Source organism: Branchiostoma belcheri, unplaced genomic scaffold, assembly GCF_001625305.1.
Source record: "Branchiostoma belcheri isolate BF01 breed outbred unplaced genomic scaffold, Haploidv18h27 scaffold40, whole genome shotgun sequence".
NCBI lineage: Eukaryota > Metazoa > Chordata > Leptocardii > Amphioxiformes > Branchiostomatidae > Branchiostoma > Branchiostoma belcheri.
In genome coordinates, this window is record NW_017804021.1 from 1411039 (window position 1) to 1431655 (window position 20617).

The 20617-nt window shown below is 42.5% G+C and overlaps 4 protein-coding genes and 1 pseudogene across 4 annotated transcripts in view; 1 reads left to right on the forward strand and 4 right to left on the reverse strand.

The window, feature by feature from the left end:
* The window catches only part of LOC109477495 (alpha-2,8-sialyltransferase 8F-like), an 8089-nt gene extending 7333 nt beyond the window's left edge, over positions 1-756 (reverse strand). The window contains exon 1 of the mRNA XM_019778779.1: positions 558-756. The gene's annotated coding sequence lies outside the window, so the exon portion shown is untranslated. The remainder of the gene's footprint in view (positions 1-557) is intronic.
* A 3761-nt stretch (positions 757-4517) lies between these two features.
* LOC109477590 lies at positions 4518-5567 on the reverse strand. The gene has a single exon (XM_019778927.1). The coding sequence runs from the start codon at positions 5343-5345 to the stop codon at positions 4542-4544; it is 804 nt and encodes a 267-aa protein (XP_019634486.1). The 5' UTR covers positions 5346-5567; the 3' UTR covers positions 4518-4541.
* A 911-nt stretch (positions 5568-6478) lies between these two features.
* On the reverse strand, positions 6479-9855 carry LOC109477595 (tankyrase-2-like). Its single transcript, XM_019778932.1, has 5 exons — positions 9756-9855; positions 8650-8838; positions 7954-8134; positions 7068-7199; positions 6479-6693 (listed from the first exon to the last, which is right to left on the reverse strand). Exons 1-5 carry the CDS (start codon positions 9826-9828, stop codon positions 6531-6533), a joined length of 738 nt encoding a protein of 245 aa, XP_019634491.1. The 5' UTR covers positions 9829-9855; the 3' UTR covers positions 6479-6530.
* A 64-nt stretch (positions 9856-9919) lies between these two features.
* On the forward strand, positions 9920-13613 carry LOC109477588 (tankyrase-2-like). The gene is made up of 5 exons (XM_019778924.1): positions 9920-10144; positions 11357-11536; positions 11870-12050; positions 12686-12817; positions 13075-13613. Exons 1-5 carry the CDS (start codon positions 9922-9924, stop codon positions 13253-13255), a joined length of 897 nt encoding a protein of 298 aa, XP_019634483.1. The 5' UTR covers positions 9920-9921; the 3' UTR covers positions 13256-13613.
* Positions 13614-18694: 5081 nt separating this feature from the next.
* LOC109477496 overlaps positions 18695-20617 on the reverse strand; it is a 2462-nt pseudogene continuing 539 nt past the window's right edge.

Sequence of the window (20617 nt, forward strand, 5' to 3'; positions counted from 1 at the left end):
ACACACACACACACACACACTCTCTCTCTCTCTCTCACACACACACACACAAACACACACGCACAGACAGACAGACACACACACTCTCTCTCTCTCTCTCTCTCTCACACACACACACACACACACACACACACACACACACAGAGAGAGACAGACAGACACACACACACACACACACACACACACACACACACACACACAGAGACAGACACACACACACACAGAGACAGACACACACACACACACACACACACACACACACTGGCCAACAATACCTCCATTTTTCACGGAAGTATTGTTTGATATAATAACGGTTACATGTATAATAAAATGGAAGAAGGTGAATTTTTACCCGAACAACGAAGGCAGTAGCCACAGAAGGAGGGACTTTCTTTTACACAACAAAGTATAGTCTCACCTTGCTTACCTTCTCACCTTGTAAGCAAGGTGAGACTATACTGGTTGTGTAAAAGAAAATCCCTATATCCTATCCTATCCTATCCTATCCTATCCTATCCTATCCTATCCTATCCTATCCTATCCTATACTCAACCAACCTGATGTAGCTATTTTCAGAACAGACACAAGTACACACACGTGAAGTTGTTCCTACCGTCTGGTTGCAGAAGACTGCATCAAATCAACATGAACGTTGTTTTCTGATAACAAAACCCTGTCCAACAACTCTTGTGGCCTGCGGGGTACAAATGAACCAAAATGAGATTACGTAAAGTTCTTTAGCACAGTAATATTTCAAGATCACGATATCGATGCTACAAGTAAGTCGGAAACTGTTTGCACAAAGGTACAGTGTTTTTGGTAGAATTTTGTACACGCTATTCATTGTATTGCTTTGATTTTAAAGGATTGAATAAAGTTGCCCTAGCCAAGGACCTTACCCCCAGCCAAGGACCTTCCCCCCAGGCTACATTGGTTGCTTCTGCGGATGTTACTAGACCATGTCTAACGACTTTCTGATGACCCTGGTTTACACATAGGAGCGAGGTCGCCGTGACTAGGCGTAGTTACAACTGTTATCGGGTGAGCTGACGTCATGACTTAATTCTTTCTTGCAGTCGGGTGCTGCATTGCGGGGCTAAACCGCATGGGTCTGTAAGAGCAACCGTTTTGGGGCTTCGATTAGCTTAGCCAAGAATGTTGTGTTTATGGGAGCGGAAAGGGGGAGGTCAACAGATAGATATTCATGACTTTGCATTTGAAAAGACAAATGAATATAGATAAGTAATTTTCTGCATCATATATATATATATATGATCCTGTAATTGTAACGTACAAAATGGACTTGTAGGTGAGAGACTACTTGTCATGCATAAAGTGTAATTTATTTCAAAATATTCTATATATCCTCTATCATAGTTCCAATTGTAAACAAACAATCCTTACACCTTACATTTTCCTTTTGCTTATCACTACCTAGCTGAAAGGCAGTTACACCAGCTATGCAGACACCACCTGCCTTGCATGTAATTTACCCTCAATATTTCAGTATCGCAAACAATCAATATTGTCCCCAATGTTATGTTAAATGTGACAGTGTCAAAGCCTGCCCAGATTTCAAAAACTACCGATTTTTTGTAGCCGTTTTTTGCGAGATGAGATCATTCATTCTTAAAGAAAAATATCGCGTCTTGAACTGAAGTTTATCCTGGATTTCGTTCATAGGGCGAGTCGCATCTCCTCTGGTTTGCCGTGCTCTTCCTTTATTTCTTCAAGAAATTTCTTCTTCACCGCCCATTCACGTATTGCGCCAGGGACTTTCTTTTCATCACTTTTCTTATCATTTCCTTTTACTCCATCACCCCAAAATGTTTCCTCTCCTCCTTCTTCATTAATATCTTCTCCATCATATTCTTTTCCATGGCCTCCTCCATCTTTGTCACTTCCTTTTTCTTCATTTTCATCACTTCTTTTGTCTTCATCATCTTCGTCACTCCCTTCTTCTTCATCATCACTCGATTCTTCATCACTCTCTTCTTCTTCTTCACTCTCTTCTTCACTCTCTTCTTCACTCTCTTCTTCACTCTCTTCTTCACTCTCTTCTTCTTCACTCTCTTCTTCACTCTCTTCTTCTTCACTCTCTTCTTCACTCTCTTCTTCTTCACTCTCTTCTCCACTCTCTTCTTCTTCACTCTCTTCTTTACTCTCTTCTTCTTCTTCACTCTCTTCTTCACTCTCTTCTTCACTCTCTTCTTCACTCTCTTCTTCATCTTCACTCTCTTCTTCTTCTTCCTCACTCTTTTCTTCTTCCTCTTCATCACTCGATTCATCTTCTTCATCTTCATCACTATCTCCATCTTCATCTTTCGATTCGTCATCTTCATCACTTTCTTCTTCTTCATCATCATCATCATCATCATCATCTCTCTCTTTTTCTTCATCTCCACTTTCTTCTCCATCACTTTCTCCTACTTCAGCTTTATCACCTCCCTCTTCATCAGCTCCTTCTGCCTCCCCGCTTTCTGCCTGATATGTACCGCCTTCAGACCCTAAAAAGATGGTGAAGAGTTTAATTCCTTATAGCTAGAAATAGACTGTAATAAGTATTATTGTAGACTTTACAGATTTCTTCGTATGCTATCATGAACAATGGCGTTTTTCCCCTTATAAAAACATACACCTTGCACAGTACACATGCGTCTCAAACACATTGTTATGGCAAGGCTTCACACGTTACCCATAATTCTGTGATCCGGAAGAATGACTACTGTATATGCTATGATATCCGTACCGTTTCGTTCCCAGGATAGGTCAGGATATCCCGCCACAGTACTGATCATGAGGATCAGCATCAGGCACAGGACGTGGAGGGGCTTCATTCTGACGGCTCGGTGCTCGCTAATCTGTAAAACAGATAAAATTGAACAAAAGTTCGGACAGATTCATTGTAAGTTTCGGCCAACGGAAGGACACTAGTACTTTGGATACTTTATTATGTCCGTTCGCTAACATTACAACGTTAATTTTGTAAGCAGCTAATCTTCCCGGACATTAAAACATACAGATACTAGACATACAAATTACATACAAATCATTACGGCTGATATTTACATTCTATAGCTACATAAACTGATAGACAGATTGATTTATATTGATTTATGAAGCTCCTCCCGAAACGTACATTTACTAGCCGATTGAACGCCATAAGGCAGATAAACAAAAATGACCAAAAGTGAACGTTTACACGAACATCTACCACAGTAGCCACACAACTAAATCAATCCATACATGTAAAGTGTTTCTTACCTGTAAGTTTGAGGAGAATGAAAGAGAAGAATGTGTCAAATAGAGATGTACGTTTCTGATAACGACCCCCTGTTAGACAACTATTCAAGCCTGTAGGGGTGGTGAACCAAGAAGAGATCGGTTTAGGTAAAGTCCTTTAGGACAATATTACCTTAAAGCCATCTTGGTAATACAAGTAAGAAGGATACTGTTTGTGCACAATGTATAATCTTTCTTGTATCATATTTGTACACTCTGTTACTTCTATTGCTTTTATTTTAGAATATTAAATGAGAGGAGACAGCGAGGCCGTCCCCGCAGTCTACTTTGGTTGCTTCTGAGATACTTTTTAGATCTTGTCCAACCACTTCTGATGGTCCTTGAGAGCAGATAGGAGCGAGGTCGCCTTGTGTCCCTGGATAGGTGTACATACTATTGTTTTTGGGTGGGCTGACTATTCGGCCCTCTTCGTGGCAGCCAGGGGCTAAATTTCGAGGGGCTCAAAATGGCCCGTACGGAGTTTGCAAGGATCACCCCGTCATTAGTACAAATTATTGCACTTTTGACAGGATTCACGCCAAACTGCAAATGTTTTGGAAATTTGGTGAAGTTTTTGAGTGAGAAGAATAGCCATCTCACAGAACATGGGGGACTGTTTGTGATACTTGAGGGTGATTAAAAACTACATGTATTATTGACAATATTGTAGAGGATATAGGAAATGTACATTTAATCTATATTTATTCCTCTTTTGAACGTCATGAATTTCAAGAATAAATCGGCAAACATTATATAGGACTTTTATCAAAGAAAAGAATTGGTAGTATTCTCACTGGTTGTCGCTGCTAGATGCGCATTTTATAGCGCTTGCAAAGCGCCTCCGAGCGATTTTTCCTCAACATGCAACTATCCAGATGTCATCTAGTCCTAATTTTGCCAATCGCAACTATTACAATCGTGATAATAAACATCGTTACGTTCTGTCCTTTGCAGATGGACTGCGAATGCTTCAATGTTTTCTATTTCTGCCGCAAAAACAGCTATTTCATTGATTTAGACATCCCTGTTGACACAACTAGCGTTAAAACCAGCGTGCATCTAAGCCCGGTGTCATTGGCATTAAGCCCGGTGTTAGAGCAAAAAGAAACTTGATAAGCCAGTTTCAAATTTCAAAATAGACCAATCATGTGACCGGGTATGTTCTCACAGGTACAGTCTGTATTTATTGTTACCCTTCCTGAACTTTGGACCTTGATCATGTACATTGTACTTGTCGATATTATGATATGTAGTATCTTTCAAAGCTTTGCCCTATCTTGTTCATATAGTTGAAACAAACATCGCACAATGTCATCTTCCCCTCTTTTGACCTGAAACAACAAGGAGGCCGGCTTGGATGGGAGTTCCCATGATTGTACAACCAACATGTCTCCCAGGAAAGCTTCTTTCTGGAACAACATGGCGATTTTCTTCACAGGATATATCAGCACGTCTCCTGATAGAGATTTGTACCTACCGGCCTTCGTACCAAAGGCAGCCGTATCGTAACATAGCCGGATGAAAGCAGATTGCCTGGTGTGATCATTCGCATCTACATCATTATCCTCGACCCTAAACGTGTGGGAGTACATTGCTTGTTGACTCGAGGGCATCGACAGACTAAACGTTGGCCGGGGGCCCTCTCCCTTCCTCCGCAGATTTTGTGGAAGATCTGTCGGCTGCCGAGTCGACATGTCCACGTTAACCAGCTGTAAGTTGAAGTGACATAGAACGCCTTGAGTTGTTGCAAGGCGAACATCTCCCTTGCAGATCCAAGATGTCTTACCCACGTACCCAACCCCAGACGCGACCTGTACAGCGGAGTTGAACTTGACATGAGTGTAGAGTTCAGGGTGTAGGTAGAACTCCTGGTATCGTAAGAAGCTAGCGACTGTCTCCAGGTGACCGGGGATGTAGAAGACGTCCGACTGTTCAGGTCCAGAGTAGGCTATCAGCTGTGAGAGGGTCCAGGGCTTCAGGACGCCTCTGCGATCAAAGTTGAATGGACTGAGTTCGTAGGTCGTCACAAGTTTGGTGCCGTCCTCACTCAGCCTTGCCTTCATTTTAACTCCTTACTCTGTCTCCTATGTCTGGTCTGAAACGGATCCAGTCCAAAAGACGAGTGCAGATTTGCAGTTGAAGAATTGGTAGACTTTAAAAAATTGCCGGTGTGTTTTTTTGAGCCGGTGGTTCTGACTTCACCACGGATTGTTTTAGTAGCGACAGAGTCCTGTAAAAGTAGGCGGTGCCTGCCCTGGACTTTGATCGCCTAATACGTCACTACACTATGCACTACAGTCTGGTGATGACCTTTCGCCCGTGTATCACTACCTGTTAGAGGCCCTACACTTTCATCCTACATTCGCACAGAATACATTTTTGGGAAAAGCCGGCAGATTTGTCGTACAAAGTTACTTGATACTGAAGAGGCTATGTGTGTGTGTGTGGGGGGGGGGGGGGGTCACACTGCTGCGCATCCCCCCTTCACATGGGGTTGCGTATTGACCATTTTTTTTCGTACGTACATGTAGTTATACGCACAAGATGCGCGACACGAAACCCACAACACAGCCACTCAAAGCAATACTTCCGCGTACCAGAAGTAAGAAGCTCAGTCGTAGAGTCCGCCAAGGAGGCTAATGACGTAATGGTTTCGGTCTCCAAACTACCATACTTGTGCAATGTGGACCAGTCTGATTTCCCTGAGGAAGGTGACAGGCAATCACTGAATAAAACACTTGGTTGTGTAAAAAGAGTATCTTTATTCGGAAACTGGAACAGATGAGTAAAAATCCTACTCACGGCCATGTCGACACTTGTTTACACTGATTCACTACTAAGTCATAAAAAACTGCATGCCCTTTGGACAGAATATACGGGTGTGAGAAAACAAAAGTTGAGATCATTTGTACAACACTATTTTCACCTAGTATTACGAAGACATTGGCATCATATCTATACCGAGAAATGTCTAAATGCGTTTCGTAACGTGCTATTTGTTACCTTCATCGAGAAGATTATATATCAGTTACCATATATAGGGTTAAGGCTATACCCTGTAGTGTGGTGCACGTACCGTCATGATATTTTGGTAGGTAGGTTTGGGTCGGGACAACAGAGGTCAAAGTCAATTATGGACCATCTAGCGACTTTGTAAGGTACTGAAGGGATTTCTAACTAAAAGAACGGCAACAAAGCAATGTAATACATGTTCTAATATTCTCCCTGATACACTACAGTTTCCACTGTCAACAACCGGACCATTCTTTGACCTTGGTTGGTGTCTCGCCAGTACTAGTGTACGCGTCATGTCCACAGCACTTCTTGTGTCCGACAGTCCAGTGTTGTTTCTGACAGTCACGGCTGCAGTACCGGGTCAACTTGCACTGGGCACACAGCTTCAAGGTGGCTCTGTAGAAGAAGGAACAAAAAAATCAACTGCCTTTTTCCTTCCTGCCTTCCTGCCATTCTAATGCATTCAACTATTTAGAGGCACCAACGCAAACACATACACAGAGTACAGAGAGTGGGGTCGCGTGGTGTAGCGGCAGCGTGCTCGACTCGGAACCAAGAGTTCCCGGGTTCTCGAGTCCTGATATGCCACCCACCTTGTGCCATTGGGAAAGGCACTTTACATGACTTTCCCGAGTATTGTCTATTGCTGAGTTGGTGGCGGCATAAAATAAGTTGATATAACTTCACCATGTCTAGTCATGAAATGTTTGAATATATTAAAAAATATTACAGAGACATCTAAAACAATATCAGGAATGACAAAACCCTACCTGTAGCCTGGTTTGCCACACGTAGGGTTACAGCATCTCAACAGCCCGGTCTTCATTGCCTCTCGTATCATCTTCATCATCACCATACAGTCGCGGTCTCCGACTTCTCCGACTATGTCCCAAAAACAGTACCTATAGTGGAATTAGGGAACGATAAGTCAGACATGCAGGATGACTTTGGGTTATCCTGACCTTCATGTTCGTCCCATTTCCCGTGTGTGACCTTTTGAGCTCCTGCCATTCAGCCTATCATCATCTAACCCACGTGCTGTCAAGCCCATGCCCTGCTACTAGAAATGTCAGTCACATGCTGCCGAGATAGTGCCAACCTTCTCCGTCCGGACAAACAGATACGCAAACCCATAGCTCAGCCACCCCAAACAAAATTTAGGCCATGTTGATTTGATTATATGGATGACCCTCTGGGAACCCCAAAACTGATGCGAGTGTGCGAATAAAAAAACGTTTGGCAAAAAAAGGTGCCTTCATAAAATCTAGGTGGTCATGAAGGTTGAACAAATTTTTCATTGACGTGGTGAATAATAGACTCTTCATTTTCATTTCTTCACGTTTTCTTTTTGTCCTTTGGAATGGATTTTGGCATTCTGTGACATGAGTATCGTTTTCCATTTTTTTTTCCATTTTTTTTTTTATTATTGAAACAAGACAAGTGACAAGACGTGGTGGCAACACACTCAAGTTACACTTTTGTCAATTTACGACCTATATTTGCTCATCTTGCAGCTACTTTGTACGATTTACAGTACGGTCGAAAACTTTTTGGAAACAGACAAAAATTAATGCGCGCGCAGATGTCATCCATATAATCAAATCAACATGGCCTTACATATAGAAAAATAACAGTCTAAAAAGACGTGACACTTACATGTCTGCTGTCTGGGAATAACAGTCGACCAAATCAAGTCTTGCTCCGAGCTCAATCAGTCGCTTAACTGTGTGAACTTTTTTGAACATACAGGCAGCCATGATGGGCGTCCTCTGGTAGGCGTCCCGCACGTCTAATGTTGCACCATGTTGGACAAGCAAGTCTACCACTTCTGTATACCCTGGATTTGGGAGGTAAAAATACACATCAACAAAACGTTACATTCCAGAAAACAATAGAACTATAATAGTATTATGCAACACGAATAACCGTCATAAACGTCAACCATTCTGACGACGTGGTAAGTATAGTTTGTTACTGTGTTTTTTGTTACTTATTTCTATTGAAATGTCAACGCAATTCAGAAGGCTACCTTTGGAAGTACAATACACATGGGACGTGGATGCTATTTGTGTCATTTTGTTGGTTACTAGTACTTGAATGAAATAGTAAAGAAAAAAACAGAATACAATTTTGGGCCGCCTGGTGGCTTGTTAGTCTAACATACCGTGGCCGATAGGGACAATTCTGCTCAACACACTGTGTAGGGAAGACAAAAGTCAGTATAGGGAAGACAAATGTCAGTGTAAGGAAGACAAAGTCAGTGTGGAGAAGACAAAAGTCAATGTGTTAAGCAGAATTGTCCCTATAGGCCACGGTACTAACAGACCAAAATGTTTTAAAAGGACGGCCTACCTCCGATCGCTGCGCCATGAAGGGGGGCAGATGACGATTTTTCGGTTCTCTTTGTTAGAGACGCCCCCGTGCGGAGCAGCATTTTCACTATGTCTACATGCCCGAAGAAAGACGCCATGTACAGAGCTGGGTTCCTACCAGTACGGGCGACGACCTCGTTGGCCAGCTTGGTGTAGTCAATGTCTGTTCCTGAGTTTGGTAATGTACAGTTTAGGCCATGTTGATTTGATTATATGGATGACATCCACTGCTAGACTTGAGTTTTTTTATCAACTTTTTACATTCTGTGTGCTGCCTTGCGGGCATGACTTACAAACTATTGAAAGATACACATTTACCAGGCTTGGACATAATCCTAGTACAGTACATGTACAATATAACTGAGACTCCAGGGGATATAGTCACTGCTGTATATACTGTAATGCATAATTAGCTACTAGTAGAACAAAAGACATAGTGACACACAGCAGTTCTGCTAGACGTACCTATTCTTTTAAAGCTCGTATGTAAATTGTCTACACAGCACAACAATGATCAAAGGGGGGTCGCTAGTAGTGTGTGTCTTTATCTTGAAATTTACATTTGAATAATCATCTACTGGTTCTCTACTGGTAGATTGCAAAATGTGCCCCAACTTTTCTGGTACATGTATAAACATAAGGAGGTGTGCACATGTACTGTACTAGTATATAAGGGGTATGTTCAGTCTGTTTGCCCAAATGCTGCCTAGACTAAATGATATTTAGGTTACTAAAGGGTGTTGGTAAAGTGCATGTGCATTGTGTGTATTAGAGTATCTCATATTGAACCAAACGAAGTTAAAACCTCAGCATCATGTTTAAAGCTCCTTGATACAACGAAAACACACGACTCCAGCAACTGCAATTTGGAACCTGCAATAGTTTACTTGGCTCGGCACCTGGTGGTATGGCGCGAAAATATTATAGCTTGAAAATTGTACAAATTGGCCAAAAAGACTGAATACTGGTACAAGTACTAGCAGTATGCGTTAGGCTTCAGAGATTACATAGCATGCATCATTCTAGTAACATACTGTAAATTGTATTTTAGAGGTATAGCAAATACATGTACATATAGGTGCTCACCAGCTTCCAAAGCAGCAGCTTGCACTAGAGCTTCGAATTCACTCGCTTTTTCCGCCATGTCGACGTTCATCATTAGGACCGCTGTTGTTGTGTAGACCTTGTGCGGTTGCTGTCTGAATTTGAACTGAAGACTCGAAAGCCTCGGTCATGGGGTCAGCAAAGGATTATGGGAAGTGTTGAGTACAATAAGTCACGTGACAAGGCAACTACTGCCCATGACTCCATGACTGAGGCTTCTGAGTCTTCAGTACGACTTCAGACAGCAGCCGGGCAAGGTGTCCAAGACAGCAGCGATCCTAGCGGAATGACGGGAAAGCGTGTGAATGAAGCTCTGCTGTCTGCTGCCGAGAACGGCTCACTTCGAGGCGTTAGAGCGGCTTTGGAAGCTGGTAAGCAACTATTTACTGAACCTCTAGCTGTAGACTATCAGGTGCTTTATGTTACTTACATGCATTTTACCCTCTGACGGGCTATTAAACTCTACTGACATTCAGAACATTTGGTCACTTTCTACTATTTTTCAAGCAACATGGGGGTAAGTCTAGTAGATGCGCACTATAAATGCTAGCTCTTTATACCTGAATTTACCTGAATTTACCTGAACTGCAGAGATATCGTCTTATCTCCGCAGTCAGGAGCTTGATGGCGGGTAGCCTCTGGTCGCTCCTCCGTCTAATACGGTCTTGTCGATGTGTAGATCTATGCTACTCTTGAACCCGTTCACACTGGTTTGCTGCACAACTTCTTGGGGTAGTTGAATCCATACAGAGATTGATCGTACTGCAAATGACTTTTTCCGGATTTCTAGTCTTGTTTTAGGTATTTTTAGTCTCAAACTGTGGCCTCTTGTATTGTAGGGGGTGTCGAGCGGTTGGAAAAGTGTGTCCTTGTCAATACCCTCTGGCCCCTTTACAATTTTGAATACTTCCAACATGTCTCCTCGGAATCTTCTGATTGCGAGGCTTATTAGTCCCATTTTCTTGAGCCGTTGTGTGTAAGGTAGTTCTTGCAGTTCAGGTATCATCCTACTGGCCCTTCTTTGGACTGCCTCTATGAGATCGATGTCTTTCTGTAGCCACGGTCTACAACCAGGTCTCGATCAAAGTTGTAGGAATTTGGGTTCTAAATTTATGAAGCTTGCTGGGTGGAGTTTTCGTGATCTAAAATAACCTGAATATGGCGATAACCTGACTACACACGACAAGCATGTACTTTTCTTTTGCTCCTAATAGTACGCTATACATCCTTTATGTTACATTTTCTTACATGTGCTGTGCAGACAATTTACATATACTGAAAAGGAGAGTCTGCTGGGGGTCACTATGTCTTTTGTTATAGTTAATCTCGCATTACAATAAGCGAACTGTCAAAGAACTGACATCACCAAACTCACATTGAAAATGTGGAAAAAATGCATTCCTTTGTAGCAACACATTTGCCAATGTTGTAATTTAGATAGAATGATGAGTGTCATTTTGTTGTTGGCTGTATATTATATATTAAAACAGCAACGAGAGAAATAATCTCAACTTTCCTACTATTGTGTCAACGATGTGAAGTGTCTGTTGTGTAATGTAGTTTTACTAATTGCTATAACGCAGGTGCAGACATTGACTACGTCCAGCCGGGCAACATTACATATGGCAGGGATACGGCACTGTACACCGCTTCCTTCATGGGGCACATAGGCATGGTGAAACTGCTGCTCCGCAAGGGGGCGTCTCTAACAAAGAGAGGTGTTATTGCATCGTCCTCTCCCCTTCATGGAGCAGCGAGAGAAGGTAGGCAGTCGATTTAAAACCTAGGTGAACATGTACTAACGGTAGTATAAACAAAAAGAAGTCGTAAACATCATCCCTTCATGAAATAGTTTGTTTTGTTATCTTTTTGGTGTTTTTTTGGTCACTTATGTATATAGGGTTATTACTCCGTGAATGAGGTATCCCTCCCACAGGAATACTGTGGTCAGTTGTTTTTTTGCGTTCGAAGCTAAAACACACGGTTCCCTTGGTTTAATCGGCAAGTGATTTTGTACGTAGTCTGTGGTCATGCCAGTGATGATGTCCATAGATGCTGATGTTTATTTGTGTTTATATTGCATAATCCAAACCAAGGGTATACAGAAGTGGTGGAGTTGCTGGTACATCATGGTGCAACGTTAGACGTACGGGACGGTATACAGACCACGCCACTCATGAATGCCTGTATGTACAAACGGGTCGACACAGTTCGGCGACTGATTGAACTCGGAGCAAGAGTTGATTTGGCCGACTATCGTGGCTTCACTGCAAGGAGGCAAGTGTTCGAACGTTTATTTGTTTATTTATTTGTTCATTTTCGTTTTCTTTAGCCAGGGTAGACTACTCAGTGACTAAACATAGTCTCCACCAGACTTCTTTTGCAGGCTGAATAAATGGTAGAAATCGGTATAGAAGGGTATTAATTGGCGAGAGAAGGTAGCCGGCCATCGACGCAGGGTCATCGACGATCATATTGGCCTTGCGATCGTCGATGGCCGGTTACCTTCTCTCGCCAATTCATACCCTTTTATACCGATTTATCCAGACTGCAAATGAAGTCTAATGGAGACTAGACCAAACACTGATTTGGGGCCATGGGGACGTTGGACGAATGACTCTTACCTCCAGGTATGAAAGTATTGTTTTGGGTGGCTTTGTTGTGGGTTTGTATGTGTATCTGTCAGCAGAAAAAAATGACAGAATGACAATAGGCCAGACACTGGAAATGGGGTAAACTTGAGAGAAGATTGATAGCACATGGATGGGTTGAAGTCAGACGGAATGGTCAGAATGTCAGACACGGGAAATGGGGTGAACTTGAAGGTAAAGAAATCCACAAACTGAGAACCCCTCGGAAGACTGGAATCTCCCAGTTCCTGCTCATTGAATGTATCACATCTCTCCCATTAGGTACTGTTTGTTTGACATAGTCGGAGAAGTCGGAGACAGCGGCTGTATGGAGATGATAAGGCTGATACAAGAGGCAATGGAGACCAAGCTGTTGAGATGCTGTAATCCTACGTGTGGCAAACCAGGCTACAGGTAGGTTTTGTTACCATCGCCTTCTACAACTCTTTTATGTACAAACGTCGTTATTGACCCAAATTGATCATATTGTGTTGAATATATTGAACTTTGAAGTTGAAAAAAAACGAGTGTGCTGTCACCACGTCTTGTGTTTACAGTTGGAATAAAATAAATTTTCATTTGAATTTTCAGTCTTTTTAACCAACAAATTAAAGATTTTAACGTAGTCCCTATAGTAGCTTGTTTTTGTGTAACTGTTCGCTATTCCACAGATCAACCCTGAAGCTGTGTGCACAGTGCAAGTTGACCCGGTACTGCAGCCGTGACTGTCAGAAACAACACTGGACTGCCGGACACAAGAAGTGCTGTGGACATGACGCGTACACCGGCGAGAGACCAGACCTAGGGAAGTTGGTCGAGGAATATCATAGGGAAAATCTAGTGTATTATTAAGATCCGGAAACATCGTAGAACATGTATAACTCATGAAAGTCTTTTGCACCTTTAACGACAGCATGAAATGCCATGGCAGTATTGCTTTAGTGACTGATCATGAGTCGTGAGTTTCTCTCTCTCTCCTAATTGATTCGGTTACATTGTAACTTGATAATTGATAGAACCAATGATTGAGGCGTTCAAAAACTCATTCTTTCCTAGACCTATCGTAGAGTGGATCTCGCTGCCACCATGTACGGGGATGGGGGCATCCTTACTAAATAGATAGCTTTAAGCTATGTTTGGGTTTAGTTGTTCAAAGGAAATATGTAACAAGTTGTTCGGTGTAATATTGCCAGCTGCCGCCGTGCCATGTGCCGGCTACACGGAAAAGATACGGAAACAGAAGATAACTCCTGTGTTGGGTGGGAAAAGTTGGCATTATTGGTAGGGATTTGGTAAGTGGTGTACGGATATAGAGGTTTTGTATCATCCGGTACAACTTAGACTGACCAGTTATACTGTATGTAAATGTTTGTATCTCATGTAGAGCATTGCAGACGTGTTGTGTATGTTTGCTTATACTATGTACTGTATAAATTAAATTGTTGAGAAATAAAGTTTTCGCCGTCATGTAGTATTGGCTACAGTTAACTTACAATGTACCTTTTCTTTGACACAAGAGAAATATGTATCGCTGAATATTTCACGCCGTGGCCTTCCCTGCAGTTCTGAAGGTTTTCGCTAAAAGCCGCTCCCTCACCGCCGGGCTGGTCGCCTCTATACTAGTACATGTATATAGTCGTTCTGACCTTCTACACATATTGCATATCTTGAATGAAGTTTGGTGATCAGATGTTATTCTTTCTTCATGACCGTGAAAGCGAGTGCATGTAGGCAACGTTCCGGTGTGAATTATTCCTATTGTTAACTACTAGTATCTAGACTCTAAGAAGTTATTAATGTTTGTAACGTTAATACTTAATTTCCTTATGTTCTGACTCCCAGGCGGGCAATAATTGCAGAGTAGACAAGTAATTTGGGGGACTGACTTCAAGTTGTTGTCATACGTACTAGTACTTCCCGAAAAACACAGTTCGGACAGTTCAGGCTAACTTCGGGACAGTTGGAATATATTTTGGGGACAGTGCTGGGACAATCAGAAAAAAAGGTAATTTCGTTCTTTTAACTCTGGTCATGCTGCAGACGTGAAGAATATGTACAAAACAATGAAACATCATGATTCATAACTTTATTTCTGGCTAAGAAGTGTTATATAATAATTATAAATCTAGAATAAAACGGTTTACAACCTAGGAAATATTTGATATGCACACTACCACAACATGGTGAGCTAGACCTGCCTAGCGCTAGAGTCTTTTCGAAAGAATCGTTTTTAAAGCAGTTCTGAAGTCCAGCCGGAAGTGCTATTTTCCGACAGTAGTATTTTTTTGAAGTGAAAAATGAATATTTTTTAACAATATGCGCTAAGACACCCATTATGCGCGCACGTATTAAAACGCATCGAATACAACATAAACTCTCCGAATAGCCTCCAAGCTATCCCTGGATGCACCGCGCTATCCCAGAGTCGTGCTTCGGCAAAGTTAGAGAAAAACTCGGTCAGATGTAACAGGACTCTAACTCCTGTGCCCTTTTCGCTGCCAACAATCAGGATTCACAAGGTATGCATCATGCAGTGGATTTAACATACATTTTTGAAAATGTCTAGATATGATATGGGGGTACAATGCTATTCCTAATGATATTTTGCACGACATTTTACAAACTGACACAATAGTGCGAACTCCGAAAGATGAGTATTAAAGATCTGCTGAAGTTTTCGACGGAGGACACGCAGGAGTAAAGCCCAGCTGATTTCTCGTTGTAGGTGTCAAATGATGAATGCGTTTTCACAGTCTCTCTGTAGACAACGTTGTGGCCATGGTACATTCCGGACGCCTCCAACACAGGTCCAATTTGCCTCAGCTCAGACACCACATACAGCCTCACTAAGGGAGTATGACCCATTCACCAGTTATGTGTTTGTATGCTTCATGTTCAAAATGTGAAGCTGCAGAAGTTCAGGCGAGTCGAAGCAGGGATGAAGACATTCGTGGTTCCACGATGATCAGTATTATTGCCATGACCTACAATGCAATATGAAAATGCACAAGGCGTGTCCCTCATTTCTGTACTTAGAGAAATGGTAAAGATGTATTGTGCATTCAGTACTAGGTATATGACACCAATGTATATACATGTATTGTTGTACAATCTAGTATGATCATATACAAGTCCTTGAGAACACGTGGCTTACAATAAATGTGTATATTATATAGGTCACCAGACCAATATGTACGAGCTACTAGTACGTTATGAGTCTGGAACTACATGTAGTACAGTAGTAAGTTTTTTTTTACATTTACAGGTACAATTTGTACGTGCATACGGTACATTATACAGTTCCTGGTACGGTACATTATACAGTTCCTGGTACGGTACATTATACAGTTCCTGGCAGGATAGCCAATTGGAATGGTGATCTCTATGGTTACCATATCTCAATTTAGCGAAATTCTTCGACCAGCCTACAATGCCTACACAACCATACAATGAAATATGAAAATACACATAGCGTACCGATCATTTCTGTACTTAGAGAAATGGTAAAGACTCTTGTGAGTTCAGTACTGGTAAATGTCACCATCACAGCCCAGAAACTAATGTATATACATGTACATGCATTGTTGTACAATCTGGGCGCTTACAATGCAGTAGGGATATTAAAAAAGCGCACCAAATTGTATTTGGAACGAGCTACGCTGTGAGTTCGGAACTACATGTAATACAGTAGTAGGTTTACACATTTATTTACAGACACGATGCATTACACGGGTCCGGATAGCCAAGGCATAGATGTAGTATTTTTTTTCGTTTTTTTTTTTTTTGTAAAAGGTGATCCGTATAGTTACCAAGCTTTGACTATCCTTAAAGATGATTAAAGATCAGAGGTCCTACAATTCAATATTTATAAATGAACGTTGTGAGTATTATTGTACAATATAGTCGCTGGTATGCCATATATATATGACATAAAAACACATCGCAGTATGAGTATATATATTCTACATCAGATCTAGACCGGTTCGGCATCTGAATTGAAATGTATGAGCTTGTGAGTTTGACTACATGTAGTACACAAGCCCTACAATGAAATATGAAAATACACGTAGCGTTCACATACTAGTAATTCTTGTGATTAGAGAAATTGTCAAGATTCGTTGTGAATTCGGAACTGGTAGATGTCACTATCTTAGCCCAGAAAACTAATATATATACTTGTATTGTTGTACAATTGGTGTTTTTAAGGTGCAGCTATTTGGATTCGAGTTCCAGACTAGATGGATGATCCAGAAACTAGATCACTGCATACTTATTTAGGTTCAGTCCACAATTATAGTTTGATATGTCTGTGGTGTAAGGATGGTTGAATTGAGGAGTTGGACTATCACAACAAGTTGCTTTTTTCAAATATTCCTCAATTGAGTTTTTTTTTGCTGTATTTTCCTACAATATTTTGATGCCTGACGCTTACAGCTCATTGGTTACTATGTTATAATTTTTTAGACTTTGCAAACCATTTCCACACAAATTTCAGAACGGTTATGGTATCATTTTACCCTTCCCATGTTGAACTGACTGCTACGCTGTTATGATCCATTTTGCTATTTTTGGCGACGTCTCGTGGAGGAGCCTAGTGGTACAGTATTGTGTGCAGTTTGCAAGAATTCTAGGAATTGTACAGGAATTTTATCCACAGGCATGGAATGTCCACAGGAATGTCTCACAGCTCTGTTTGCTGACACACTCCTGGAACATTCCTGAAAACCCTTAAGAAAACCTGTCTGCCACAGATGCCTTATTTTCCCAGGTACCAAGGCTCCCTCAAAATCATGAAATCATGTCAGTGCCATGTAAACAATAACCCTAACAGCAACCACCGTCGCCATGGCAATGTATGTTTTCATTGCCAGTCTTGTTATCACATATATAATCCTACAAATTAAAAATTTTTGATAATCACTACTTTCATGTTACTCTATTCCATACTAAAAGGTGCTGGCCACCCAGTATTCCATCTCACGCCTAACTCGTTGTGAGCCTTTAATTAGTTCAACAAGATAAATTCTACAGTTAGCTTTATTCGCTGTTATTGTTTTATAATTTTGTGTGAGCACAGTCTTTATTCTTATAAACAATCCTTCTTATCCTGTACATGTACTCTCGAGATCTCCAAGCAGAGGTTTGGGCTTTGGCTTAATGCGCTTGTTTTAGCATGAGTTTAGGCTTTTTAATCGGGCTTTCTTTTGCGTCCTGGCCATCTTTTTGTGCCCGCCCAACAGATACCAGCAAAAAAAGCCTAAAACACGACAAAAACAAGCCACTGCTTAGAGAGTACTTGTTTTGTACAAGTATAGTTATCTGCTTGTGTTCTACATCACTAATTCATGCTCAGGTTTCATAGCTTGGATGCCAGCCTTTTTTTTTACTTTCCCACCAAAAGGCACAAAATCTGACTGGTGATTACACCACGTCATGAGCTAGCTGTGCGGTCCTCTGCTGACCCAGACAAACCACGTGGGCGGTAGTCTTTTTTTGTCAGGAAAACTGTCCAGCACACTAAAGCCCAAAAGGCTGGTATCCAGGCTAGCCAATGTAACGGTTAGTCTGGAGATCGTACATGTGCTGGAGGACATGAAACAGAAGTCTCAACCAGCCTCTATGGTACCAAATATCTTGGTGCAATACTAGAGAATGTTCCTAGACGCTTGGTGCATTTTGTGAATTCGTGTAAAAGCATAAAACAGGTTGAAAACACTTGTTTTGTTAAAAAAAAGACAATCATATGATGGATTTGGGTAAAGATTAGATGTTCTTGCTCACAAAGAGAAAGTCTATTTGTTTGTCCATTGTGACAATTCCCACTCAAAACATATTGACACTTTTTTAATCTCTTTAATTTGACGATGAATCTTAGAAGGTCATGAAACAATTGTTTCCAACAATGATACGGTAAAGATCTGCCCACAACGATCAATTTCGGTTGAAATTGGAAGGTAGGATGTATCCAATTTTCGCTGCAGTACAATTGATCATTTTGAGGTCTCAGAAAGACCTACCCACAAACCAAATACCAAGACAATCCATTTAAGCCTTCTCAAGTTATCTTGTTTACAGACACGCAAACACGCACGCACGCACACGCATACATACACGCGCGCGCATGCACACACACACACACACACACACACACACACACACACACACACACACACACACAAATGCCACCGAAAAATAACCTTGCGCAGGTAAAAACGTTTTTTCGCATCCTGAAAAAGTTTAAATAAAGGGTTAGCAGAATTCAAGGGATAGGTTGAGAGGGAGGGTCGTTCCTTATGGTGTGTTACTTATTCCTTCCCCTGGTATCTCCCATGGCCAGTAGGTGTTAGGTAGCGTGACGTCGGGAAGGGACGCACGCCTTGCTGTGTTATGGGTTCCCTCCCCTATATCCCAAGGCCAGTCAGTGTTAGGTAGTGTGGCGGTGGGGAGGGACGCACGCTGTGCTGTATTACGGTTTCCCTCCCCTGGGACCTGCAATGGCCAGTCAGTGTTAGGTAGTGTGACGGTGGGGAGGGACGCACGCTGTGGTGTGTTACAGGTTCCCTTCCCTGGGATCTCCCATGGCCAGTAGGTGTTAGGTAGTGTGACGTCGGGAAGGGACGCACGCCGTGCTATGTTACAGGGTCCCTCCCCTGGGATCTCCCATGGCCAGTAGGTGTTAGGTAGTGTGAGGTCGGGGAGGGAGGCACGCCGTGGTGTGTTATGGGTTCCCTCTCCTGGGATCTCTAACGACCAGTAAGTGTTTATAATAGGCAGTGTGAGGAAGGTGATATGAGCTCTTGTGACGTCCTGACCTCTGGACATAATTGCATCCGTGGCGTTGACGTACGTGATTATACCTTGGTCATCAGGCCGGGATACCAAAGCTGTCCTCAGCTGTCTACGGGCTCTCAAACCTTCGACTTGAGATGCGTTTCTGTAAAAGGGATTACACCGGCCTTCGATCTGTCCAGTCTTACCATATGTGTCAATGAATATTCCTGGCTGTTGCCTACTAGACGTAATGCGGTTGTCCCCTACGAGCTGTCGGTTCGGACGCCTGTTTGTGACGACACGAAGCGGAAACTGCGCAGCATCAGAAGGCAAAGGCATGGGTCCGCTACGCTCATTATCTGGGATCTCACTGTAGATGTGTGTTAGGACAGGCACGTGAGGGACACCAGGCTGAGGTCTCTGAGCACCAGCTACGTCATCTGGGATCTCGCTGTAGGTATGTTTGATGGAATACAGGACGGCGGGTAATGACCGACAGGAGACTGCGTCATCCGGCGCTGTCTTGTCTAAGCGTGCAGGGAGGGAAGCTGACCTCAGCAAGCCGGGAAGGGTGACCCCAGGCGAGATAGCCGAAACGCGTACATTGTCGCTGGCCCTGTTATCCTCAGCATTTAACCATGCTGCACACACTTTACACATTACCCCTGCAAGGGCCGACATCACCATTGTCGAGACAACAACTGCGATGAGGATATAATACTGTGCCTGAACCACCTGTAGATCTTGTCCAGGTGTCGTACTCACCTGAAGTGTGGACTGGTCTGTCGGTTTTGAAGAAGTGTCGTCTTTCTCCGTAGCTCGTAGTGTACCATGCTTCTGGATTCATTAGTACCGAATTTGTAAGAGGTTTCTGTTGTTTGGGTCTGACGTTTGACCAAGGGAATGGTAAAGAACAACTTCGTGTGTTCACCTTCGGTGAGTAGAATGCAGGTGATGTTTTTTGCGTTGTCATGGGTGATGTTTGTGTGTGTGGTGTGATTTTGGTTGCCAGGCTTTGTGGTGGTGTGTGTGCTCGTGTCTGGTGTCTGGGCAAACGACATGGCAACACCTTCAGAGGTTGTGTTCCCTGTGGCCATAGAAACCAGTCGGAAGATTGAGTTTCCCACCAGAGCCACTGTAATGCCACCTTCATATTCCCAAACCTGCCTGCACTGCTGCTCTAGCGAGTTGGTGTTCAGTTTGTCTGCCAGAGAGCCATCGGAAGCAAGGACAAGAGCAGGGGGCTGTATGGAGATCGTGCTTAGAAAATTGTCCAAATCACCACATGATATGCCAGGGCGGATATTGATCACACTTAAATCGGTGTTAGCCACCACATTGCCTGATGAATTAAATACCCACCCAAACGAAAATTCGTGAGCATTGTGTCTGATACAGAAGTGCAATTTAGGCACCTCTACGACCATTGTTACAGACCCTTCC